This window comes from Panthera leo, chromosome B2 (genome assembly GCF_018350215.1).
Source record: "Panthera leo isolate Ple1 chromosome B2, P.leo_Ple1_pat1.1, whole genome shotgun sequence".
Classification (NCBI taxonomy): domain Eukaryota; kingdom Metazoa; phylum Chordata; class Mammalia; order Carnivora; family Felidae; genus Panthera; species Panthera leo.
This window is the reverse complement of record NC_056683.1, coordinates 139097017-139109159: the sequence shown is the minus strand read 5'-3', so window position 1 is coordinate 139109159 and position 12143 is coordinate 139097017. Positions and strand designations below refer to the sequence as shown.

The 12143-nt window shown below is 41.2% G+C and overlaps 1 protein-coding gene across 1 annotated transcript in view; it reads left to right on the top strand.

The window, feature by feature from the left end:
* NOX3 (NADPH oxidase 3) overlaps window positions 1-11916 on the top strand; it is a 59927-nt gene extending 48011 nt beyond the window's left edge. The window contains exons 12-13 of the mRNA XM_042937434.1: window positions 911-1035; window positions 11790-11916. Of these exons, the coding sequence (XP_042793368.1) occupies window positions 911-1035; window positions 11790-11916 (252 nt within the window). The remainder of the gene's footprint in view (window positions 1-910; window positions 1036-11789) is intronic.
* Window positions 11917-12143: the final 227 nt, after the last annotated feature.

Below are 12143 nucleotides of genomic sequence, written 5' to 3'. Positions count from 1 at the left end.
TCTGTGATTCTACCATTGTGGGTCATCCACCTACTGGCCCATTGGGGTGCCTCCATTGTTTTCTGCTCACCCACCCTATCTCGGGCTGCTTTCCTAGCCTGATGAGGCCAGCCTGGGAGGCCAGGTGTGCAGCAGGAACCTGGGGTAAGAGTTGAGCCTAGCACTTGTTAGCCAAACTGTTGGGGAGAAATCCTCAGTAGACGGTCCTGTGCCCCAGCCTCTTATTTATCGACCACTACTTACCCGATGCCTGGGTGCATCTAATTTGAAGATAAACGGTTGGGCACAGAGCTTCAACCAATGCACTTGCTGTGCTTGGCCATCGTGGTCCGTCTGCCAGACTCAGCATCCTCCCAGCATTGAGCCTGGATGGTACACTTCAAACTGTCTCAACCCGGTAGGCGAATCTGATTGTCAGACCCAGCTTCTTCCTGGATATTTCCCATCATTTTAATCTGGAAGGGCCATTCTCAAATCGTGAGGTTTAATAAGTAAGTGAATGGGGACAGGGGTAGAGATTAATTTTTGAGAAGTTTGGCAGAAAAAAGGAAGTAGCTTAACGCTTGCTTTCCTTTACCCATATTTACTGTATCGCTCTCAGCCTTGCAAAGAAAAAGCTTTCCAGGCTCACGTTATTGCACATTGACCATGGCGAAGGCCCTGTGTTTCAGTAGCGCCCCAGGCAGAATACAAAGATAAATGAGATGTGATGCCTATCCCAAAATGCAAAAGCAGTGATTTCTGATAATAATGATAAGCATTTCCAGCCCCATGAAGAAATTTTTCGAGTATTACATCTGCAAAGGAACATAATTACCTCATCTTAGTAGCACGTTTCCATGGGTTTTTTTGTTTTTTTGGTTTTGTTTGTTTGTTTCGGTGTCACCTGATAGCATAATTTTTCTTTTAGGCTGTTCACATAGCTTTACATTGGGATGCAAATACTGATGTGATCACGGGGTTAAAGCAGAAAACGTTCTATGGAAGACCTGACTGGAACCACGAGTTCCGGCAGATGGCCTACACCCATCCCAGGTAAGGCGCTCTCTTTCCTCTGCCTGTGGGAGCCTCGCAGGAGGTTGCTGCTCAAGTGGAAAAGTCTAGGGCACAGGCTGCTTCAGGCGCAGTAGTGGGCACCTTGGGCACCTTGTTTACAGATAAACATCAACCTGAGAAATGGTGGTCATAGGGTTTTCCAGGAACCACGGACCTCTGCTTGACTGGCTTACGACATTTAAATATTAGCAATTGCGCTGAAATTTTTCCCACGTAAACTCAATTAAAGATGGTATTTCTTAAACTACCTACATCTCGAAGAAATGTCCAGTGAACACGGTTGATCTCAATTTGCCCAACTGGAGAATTCACATATGTCCAACTGTAAAATGTATCTCATATGTTTAGCAAAGCAGACGAAAAATGTTATGAGACCAAGCAGAGATTTAGTATGGCGGTGAAAGACTCGGGATCCGGAGCCTGAGATCTTGGGTGTAAATCCTGGCTCTGCCATTATCACCTACTCAGTTGGACGGGTTATTTATCCTACCACGGACTTAGTCTCCTGCGTAAACTGCAACTACTAACAGTGCTTACCTCCCAGGCTTCCGTGAAGGTTAAGTGTGTGAAGATATATAAAGCATCTAAAGGAGTGAATTCAGCAGTGTTAGCGGCTATCATCATCATCATCATCATCATTGTTATATTATATACATATATATATTATTATATATATTATAATATATAGAATATTATATATAGATTATATATACTAAAATATATTAGTATATATAATAATTATTATATAATTATAATTATATTAGTATAAATTATATTATAAATTATAATATATTAATCAATATATATTAATTAATATTAATTAATATATTAATATATATTACATATTATATATTAATATATTATTAATATATTGTATTAATTATATTATATATTATAATATATTAATATATAATATAATACATTATAATATATTAATATATATTAATATATCATATATAATATATTAATATATTAATTAATATTAATTAATGTATATTAATTAATATTATAATATTAATAATTATAATTATTATAATAATATAAATATAATTATAAATATGATAATTATAATATAATTAATATTAATTATTAATATATTATATTAATATATTAGTTGTAATATAATATAATATATAAATTATAATAAATAATATATATTATAATATATATTATAATAAATAATATATTATATTATATTATTATCATTACGTAATAAACTTCAGTGTAGACAAGGACGAGCATTTGCTCTGGGGCCACAAGATGGTAGTGAAGTCTCTGTTTTCTGATTCTAGAAGTTACTGGCTCTATGACCTTAGTAAACCATGGACAATACCATGCAGTCACAGTGTTTTTTTCAGAATTTAAAAAATATATAGCTTGGTAAAATGCAAAGCACTAATGCAAATAGTTATCATTGTTATTCTATGTCCCGTAAGTTGGTTTTTGTTTTGAATCCCCATCATCTATGGCTCTTGAAAGTCAGTACGTCTTCTAACTGTCTTTGTTTAAAGAGTAGTTTCCACATTTGAGGAAAGACCAAGGAAGTGAGGGAGTATGCCATGTAGCTAACTGGGAAAGAGCAGGAGGACAGCATGTGCCAAGACGCTGAGGCAGCACTGTTCCTGGCATGATCCACGAGGCTAGTAAGGGTGGAATAGAGTAGGTAAGAAGAAGAGTAGCAGAAGGCATATAGGAGAGGTAACTGGGGGACTTTTACAGACCATTGTGAGGCTTTGGATTTTATTCTGAGAAGAGAAGTCACTTAAAGGTTTCAACAGAAGAGTGACATGATCTGTCTTATGTTTAATGAGATCACTTTTGGCTATTGTGAGAGATTATAAGTGCCCTCGGGCAGAAGAGGAGAGTCCCGGGAGGAGGTAAACAGAGGTAGTGGCTTGGATTAGGACAGAGCAGGTGCTGAGAGGGAGTTGGATGCTGGTATTTTGTGAAGGTAGAGCTGACATGGCTTGTTGATGGATTCGATGGGAGACTGGCATGACCCGAGCTAGAACGGAGTTACCCTTACTCATTCGGGGATGACTAAGAAAAGCAACTTTGAAAGCAAAGGGTATCAAGAGTTCCTTTTCGTGACATGTTAATTTGAGATCCCTATTATACATCCAAGTGGAGATTTCAAGTTAGCAGGTGAATATGAGTCAGGAGTCAGAGGAATTCAGGCTGGAGATACACACGTGGGAGATGTCAGATGTGAACTGTGTTAGAGCCATGAAACTGGACGAGATGGACAAAGAAGCAAATTCAGAAGGACCAGAGTTCAAGGAACTGCCATATTTGGAGGAGAGGACAATATTTTCTCCGTGTGCACGTCAGAGAGTTTAATATAAATTACTCATAGCTATCAGATTAATCATGTCATTTACATCTTCTACACCCTGACCTTTCTTCTGTCCACTTTATCAGTATTGAACCATGAAGAGTAAATTAAAATCTACTGGCGTCTCTCTAACTCCTTGTTTCCATCTCTCCTTGCAGTTGTGGTCTTCTGTCATCAGGGTCATTGCCTCATGAAACCTTCTCTAATTCCCTAGAAGGTTTTCTGCTCTTTGGAATACTCTTCTGGTGAATACTATTCATCTTTTGGTCAGTTTGGTTGCTCTTTCTTACATTTTTCTTATACTCTCTTTGTGCCAGAGCTGTTCCATTTTCTTTTTTTTATTTATTGTCAATGAATTCGTGAGACTTCCCCCAGACCAGCTGTTTGAAGAAGGTATGATAAGGAGGGGTGTGTGGAAGGGGTGACCATCTCCAAGGTTCATAACCCATCCAGTTCAAACTCTGAGACCCCCAGCCAACCCTCTATACCCTGTGCCATGGCAGCCTGCCCTATAACCCCAGGCCCAAACCAAGAGCAGTCACTGCAGAGGCTCTGGACTCCTGCCACACCACGCCTGCATCAGCCCAGGAAGGAGGCAGTGGGAACCTTCTCCTGACCTTGAATCGTGCTGAGAGTAAAAGATTTCCAACAAGAAAGGCAAGGAAAAGCTTGACCTTTAACTTCAGAGCTAAGGGAGAGAGGGAGGTGACCAACTGTGCAATCACTTCTACCCTCAGGCTTGGCCTCAGCTGACCGGTAAGAGCTGGACAAGGCCACAGCACAGCAAGTGGTCTTGGGAGTCTCCAGGCACCACTCCTGAAACCCACCAGCTCCATTTTATTACTTGCCTTGACTTTTGGCCTGACACTTGGCCTACAATCCAGTTCGTGCCCCATCCTCACTAAATGTGGTGCTTTGAACCCATCCCAGCTTCTGGAGCCTCAGAATCTGATTCCTTTGAGCTGCCTGCTCAATGCCCAGTCCCCCCTCCTCGACCCCCAGCCTCCTCTGAGACCTGAAAATCACCACTTTTCATCTCATACCCACTGGGTGCTTGTCCAGAGGCAAAGATTGGATCATTTTATCTGTGGGTTTTTAAAAAGATTATAAGTAGAAAACTAACAAAATGTTACAAGAGCATATGTTACAATCATGACCAGATTTTTTTGGTTGGTATTTTCTCCTTTTGGAGAAAAACATCTATTCATTTGATAAATTTTCTACACTTTGTTTTCAATTATAGGATGAATGTTCCTACTTGCAGGCTTTTGACACAGACACATATATCTTTGCTTTGAGTTCTTATAGATAAGACCACTCCTTGTTATGATTGCCCCTTATTGACTTGTTACGTTGTATTTCTTTATTTTTGTTATACCTGAAGTTTGTGGCCCAGTGGGGAAGGCCTTTCAAACCAAACCATTTAACTATCTCCCTTCCCTCGGAAAGGTGTGAGCCAGAAACAGCACCAGGAGACCAAGAGCAGAACTGAATTTGCACAAACTCTGCCCAAACAATTATGGCGGGCAGTGCTGGGAAGTGAGTCCGTCCAAGTGTCAGAGAGTGAAGAGTAGAAAACAATATGGAGGCAGGAGAACCACGTACTTGGCACTTCTCTCGTTGCCCTTGGGAGGAGAGTGCTCGTTCCTTTTCAGAAGCTGTAATGAAAGTTTAGTGTGTAAATGTACTTAAAACCCAGTTGAACTTTTCAGCTCATGAGCTATGTAAACTCTTCCTGATGGTTGACTTCATCTCCCCCAGAGTAAAAGAGGCCACCTAAGGCCTTGTCACTGAATCAAGCCTCTACAGCATACTTCCCAGCCCCAAATTTTAAAAATAGTGTATTTGTAACAGCCTTAGACACTAGAACACGACTTGTTATATCGCTTCAACTGTCAATGTAATTAATATCAGACACACGTAGGCAAAGATCAATGATCATTTTTTCCCTGGAATGCCAGCTCCTCGGTCCAAGTCACCGGTAAAGAGCTTAGCACCCTCCTTCCAAAGGGCTTTTAAAATGACCTCCTTAAAATAATTTTGCTTTCTGCTGTGTAAAAGAAGATTTATGTTTAATGAAGCTTTTAATGAAGAAATCTCAGAAAGAGAATGCCAATAAAATCTAATTTTTAAACAAGAAAATCTAATTTTGAGAAGTATTTCAATATCCTGGCCTTTGTCCAGATATAAATGAAACACACAATCCAATTATTGTTCTGCACAAAGGACAAAGTAACATTAATTTTCTTCAGGATGGTTATTAAAGAGATAAACAGTATGTTTTTCCTCGATTATGTCAAGGATATGTTTGTTCCCAAGCCTCGTTGGCTACTCTTACAAGACAGGCTTTTCCTGTCATTAGCTCATATCTTTTGGCAAAGATGGGTCAGGAAGAATTGGTGGATTTGTTAGTGGCCTCAGAAAAGGTTCTTTGTTCTTGAGGGCCTTTGAAGTAGGCTCTCAACCATTTCTATTCATCAGCACGAAGCCAAGGATTCTTAGGGCTTACTCTTTTAAAAACATTTACCTGTTCACTCAAAGCTGGAGTTCATTCTGGTTCTAAGAAGAAGGAGTTAAATCAAAAGAAGAAAGGGAAGAGGGGCAAAAATATTTTTTTACAGAACGTGAAAAACAGCACCAAGAATGAAGCTTGGAGGGAAGCAGATCAAAGAGAACAGTGCAAGCTCCAAAGGAACCAGAAAATTGCAAAAATAACAGTAATAGAGAAACAAATTGATGGGCACCAAAATGAATACAAATAAGGAAGAGGGAGGAAAAAATTAAAAAGACATCAAAGACCGAAAGTAGAAAATGCGAAAGGGCATTCTATTGTTTTTTACCTGCAATGAATTTTTGTAATTTTGTCAGCTGTATTACAGAACACAAGCATAGTTTCAGAAGAAGAGCAACAACTAATATGTGGAAGTATGGAAAGGAAACCTTTGATCGATGGGCCCAAACTCATAGGCATGTGACACTTGTGTCCACTGCTTAAGCTGGACAAGCATAGAAAAGCACTTCAACCACAAACCAATGAAAACCATTCTCCCAACTAAAATATGGTTTGTTAATTAAACATGTGCATTGAGGGGCGCCTGGGTGGCTCAGTCAGTTAGGCGACCGACTTCAGCTCAGGTCACGATCTCACGGTCCGTGAGTTCGAGCCCCGCGTCGGGCTCTGTGCTGACAGCTCAGAACCTGGAGCCTGCTTCGGATTCTGCATCTCCCTCTCTCTCTCTCTGCCTTTCCCCTGCTCATGCTCTGTCTCTCTCTGTCTCAAAAATAAGTAAAATGCATTAAAAGTTTTCTTTAAAAACACATGCATTGATAGTCATGTCTTAGTAATCTATAGAAATGTGTCTCTTTCACAAAAATGGAAGCTGTATGTCAATTTTTGCAAACATTCTCAATATGTTCCCAAGCTTTAACAAATATTCCGAAAATCAAGGAATCGTTTCCAAGAAGGTACAGAGAATGAAAATAAATATATCTTTGCCGCATCTAGCTACCTTTTTGATAAACACACATTGTGCACATACTAAACCGTCTGGGTTTCTGGACCACTCGTTTTTTAATTAATTGGGCAAAATGATTTTCCATAAGACTTCACTCTTTGCTCTTCCATTTCACATCGTGTTTATCGTTTGCCACTTTTGGCTTATCTGCGGATAACTCCCCGTGCCATGGAGACGTAGAACTTTATGTAATTAATCATCATAAAAACTTTGGAGATTCGGCCATTTCTTCGTAACTTCGTGAGTAGAAGTGTTTCTCTTATCTGGAAGGAATAAATACAGACTAAAAGAGCACTACCGTTTGTTAGAACTGTTCCATCCAACCCAACGATAAATAAAGAAAGGTGCCGACTTACCATATGATTGGGAGATTCTAATCCATATTGCACAAATGTATTTTAGACCACCCATTGTTTTCAGAACTGTAAAAATACCTTTAGACTAAATTGAGTAAATGTGTCCATCTGGAACCACATTTGCTTGTGTGCACACTCTCCAATTCTCATTTGTACATGCATATGTGCAAAATGTTTTTAAATGATATTTTTAAGAAATTAACATTCTGATTATAGCATACAGGGCCCTCTATCTAATAGGATATTCTAAACATTCATTGTACGACTAAAATGTTCAGAATACCCAAAGGAAGAGGCTTCAGTGGAAATCCCACTCATGATAAATTATAGCTTGATGAGAAGAGTAAAGCCACCATTAACTTATGACTGGGATGTTGTTAGCATATTTCAGTCGTACCTTCCCACCAGAGGACATCCAGCCTTATAGTCAAGTGAAGATTCAGTGGAAATCACTGGCTTAACTCTATTCGAGGTAGTAAAGATTAGGGAGGGGGGTGAGCGCACGTGGATCTGTCATTCTGCAAAGTGTCTTTGATGACGTTGCCTCGAAAATCATTAGATATGACGAATATATTAGGATATTTCTGGATGAAGGTATATATACTGTAGTGTTTTATCTGGAGGGGTTGGCAGAAAAATGGCTCCACCCTTCCCTGGAATCCAATGCTACGAGACAACTCCTTTTATCTTTTATTTCACTTTCTACTTGACCATGGCCATCCTCAGGGGCAGCAACTTGATCTGTGCTCCGCGGAGCTGAGCACAGGAGCCAGCATCAGCGAGAGAAGGGACGAGGAGAAGGTTGTGGAAGCTGGGACCGAATCCCTAGCTCTTTCCAAAGAAAACGGGGCTGGTGGGAACAGCAAGTCAGTTCTCATCAGTGAGCAAGCACCGTTAGGGACCTTCGTAGCTCCTCATGAACCACCGAGTAATTAGGATGTGGAGAAAAGTAACAGCAGGCTGCTACAAACCAACCGGGAGATGGGTTTTCAAAAAAGCTGGCCAACACAATTGTCATCTGTGGTTGTGAAAAGAAGGTGTTGTACAAAATATAATTATACAGTGAATCATTTGGAGGAATTTCTAGTGAAAAACACTCACGAGGGAAGATTAACCAGAAGTCGTGTCCATTGTCTGATACCAAGTTTGTACCCTTCCTTGTCTTCTTCCTAAGCCTCCATAAATCCACGGGAAGCTTCTGTTTATCGATTTTATTTGCAGAATGCACTCAGGGTATAAAGTAGTTTGATTTTTTTTTTTAAATGGGGTTTAGGGTCTGCCCCTACAGGGTTATAACTTACCAAGCATAAAAGCCAACACATAAAAACAAACATACAATTTAAAGAGAGGAGGGCTCAAGGCAGCAGAACCTGAGAAGCCAGCAAGATGGTGGGATTACTCCCAGGCACACCCACTCTCCCATTTATCTGCTGAGCAGAAATCTCCTGGTGGGTGACATTTTGGATGCCTTTCATGCATGGCGTCGCTGAACTGTTTTTGAAAAATGCATCAACCCCACAGAAAAGAGCACAATAGTTATTTAGCAAATAAGAGGGGGACAGAAGGATTTTCTTTACTGTTTATCAGAGCTAAAAATAATACTGCTAATGTTAACCATCCTTGCAGCTCGTGTAAAATTTGTCCTTTTCGCATCAAAGTCAGCAGCCCAGACTGATCGATGCCGCTAATGTTGTCCTGGATCCAACCCCTCATTCATGTGCAAGTTCCACAGCTTGCAGGCTGTAAACCGGAGAATAATGCCTTGTGTTTTTATACTTCTTTTACGGAGAATCTCTCTCCCTTTTTTTTTTTAATTCTAAGCAATAGTGGGTAATTAAACTTTATAGAAGGATTTTTTTCTTTACCAACCCCATTAGGGTTCTGTTGCACTTGTCCATTGCCTCATAAAAGAAAAAACAAAAAAAAATACAGCCACATCTGTGCCTGAACCACTTTGTGCGGCTTCTCGGCTCTGATTCACACAGTGTGCATTCGTGACCAGAAATCCCCATACTTGAAACCACAAAATGCCGAGGAGGGTAAGCACGGCAAGCGCAAGACTGTCATGTGTGGGGACAGTGACGCACAGAGTGTTAGTGAAGGGCTGGCCGTTCTGCCTCAGCAGAAGGCAGATAATGAGTGGCCTTTGTGAGACTTTTTGGCGACTGCATAACCATGACGGCTCCATGAATGCAGAAGAGTGTGTACTTAGCTGCGCAGAGTAATAGCTATAACTTCAAAAGAGGCAGGATTGCTGTGAACTGCTGGGGACACCAGTGGTACACCTGGCCACTGGCAATCAGAATCCTTTGAAATGGAGTCTTAAAGGCAGAGCATCAAAGGGTATCCTCGGGACCTGCAAACAGTCACTGTGGCTGCAAACGAAAGGGCAATGTTAGCCTGTTGGGAATGGGCCAGTGGGCAATCTCTTTGGTGACGCCTCCATGGACAGAAAAATATCACCACCCATAACAGAGCCTTTGAACCTAGATGCAAGGATACCTCTGGGCATCAGACACAAAGCCAAGCTGTGACTCCTCGCCAGAAAGAGTTTTGCCTGACCCATCTATCGTTCAAAATGTGTCACTCCGGAATTCAAACAACCCAGGGCTGGAGTGCCGATCCAGGAAGACTGTCATCGCCGTTGGGATAACAGTCCACATCGCCTCTTCTGTTCAGCTCTGCGGAGCCAACCCAGACACCCGTAATGACGACGGTCACGGCATAAGCTGTTACTGAAGTTCACCTTGTGCCAAGCACGGGGTGGAAGGCTGGATCTGCCATGTCTTGTCTGATCCCCTCCGAGGTTCTAGGAGCTACGTATCATAACGCACCCCATTTCATAGATCAGGAAATGGGCTTTGAGGGGATAGTTAATGTGCCCAAGTCCCCTCAGCAACAAAGTGGTGGAACCAAGAGCATTCTTAACCAGTGCCTTCAATTCCCACAAATACTGTAAAGTTGCTTCATTAAGTCATAAACTCGTATTTCTCAGTGGAAAATATTTTCTAAAAAGGCACTTTCTTAAATGTAGCCATGGGAATAATGCCTTCAAAAATACTACTTAGATATTTTAAACATATTGTCATTTACAAATGAGTCCACTTGATAAGTTCCTTTGAAGCTAGAGTTTGAAATGTAATTGAACCATCAATTTCTACCATGCTTATTACGGTCCTAGAATGCATAATTAAAATGTGGATTGGTCACATGGCAGAGAAGCATGTTAACATACAAGCTAAGGAGAACAAGGCTATAGGCGAGCTTCCCAACAAAAGGCAGCTATGAAGAAGGAGAGGTATTCACTGGGCTGAACCTAGAGCCCCAGGAATTTCTCCAAGCCAGTGTTTCTCAAAGTGTGGCTCATGGGAACATGTGCTTCGGTATTATCTGGGGGGCTTTGCTCAAAATGCATTCCTTGGATTCAAACCTGGGAATCTGTGTTTTAACAATCTGCCTAGGTGATTTTATGCAAAGTACGAGAACTTTTGCTTTAGACTAAAGTAACTAATTCAACTTGTGCCAGAGACTGGAAAAATGCTACAAGGTGTAGAACATTGGAAGACAAAGGAAAACATGGCCCATAAGTCCCTAGAGAGGCTGTCTGCACCTGACTTTCAGAGACAACCTGAATCCTTGCACCGGTGGGTTGTTTGTCTACAAGCAAAGCTGGCAGTCATGGTTCCAAGGGATTTGAACAACCCCGGGACGGCCACTATATGCAAAATACTTCTTCAGCACAGTTTTCTGAAATGCCATGACTAGAGATGACGACTTTTGGGTGACCCCATTTTCAACAATGTCTCTTCTTCCTTTCCAATTCTTCTCTTTGGCCTTCTTTGAAAACCAAAGGCATCCTAACAGCAGAAATAAACTAAATTGCTATCACTTTAGCAAAAATCTTATTATGTATAAAAAGGCAGGGCTGAACAAGATATTCATAATAACTAACACTTCTAAAACCTTTTTGAATGCACTATCCCATTTTGTTCTTAAGAAAACATGTGATGTAGCCATTAGCCTCTTTGTTTTACGCATGCAGAGACTGGAATCCAGGGTCTTACCCAAGACCGTGCAGGTGATAATCAACAGAGCTCAATACTCAACAAATGTGTATTTCCTACTATACGCCAAGCAGTATTCCAGGCTCTGGGATGACAGTGATGAGTGAAGCAGAGCAGGCCCCTCACATTCCAGCCACCGATCCAGGAGGAGGTCAATCAGGGTCACCTGACCAGAAATCCAAGAGACAGCACCTCTGTTATTGCCACCTTCTCCCCAGTCAGCAGGGCCCTGCTCGTCAAAGCCTCTTGGTTCCAGCCTGTGTGACTTAGGGTCTAACAGGATTCTGGAAACTGTGGGGAAGCATGGTACCCAGAGTAGGAAAGAGATCTAAGGAGAAGGAAGTGAGCGGAGAAAAGGAAAGTCACAACCCCAACCACTTCCCTAATTGTGTCAGTCCATCGTAGTTTCTGGCCAGCCTTGCCTCCGCATAACACACTCTTTCCTTGTTTTACCCTACTGCAGCAGCAACATTGGCGTGTTCTTCTGTGGACCCAAGGCTCTCTCCAAGACGCTTCAAAGGATGTGCCGCTTGTATTCCTCAGCCGACCCCAGGGGGGTCCATTTTTATTACCACAAAGAAAGCTTCTAGACTTCAGAGAAAAAATTCCGTGTATTACATACGTGGCTACAATCACATAGGTCAGCGCTCAGGAAATGTTGCCTGTAAAGGGCTATATAGTAATTATTTTAGATTCTACAGACCATATGATCTCAGTAACAACTACTCTACTCTGCCATTCTAATGCGTCAAAATAGCCACAAACAGTACGTCAAGGTATGGGCATGGCTGTGTTCCAATAAAACTTTATTTATGGG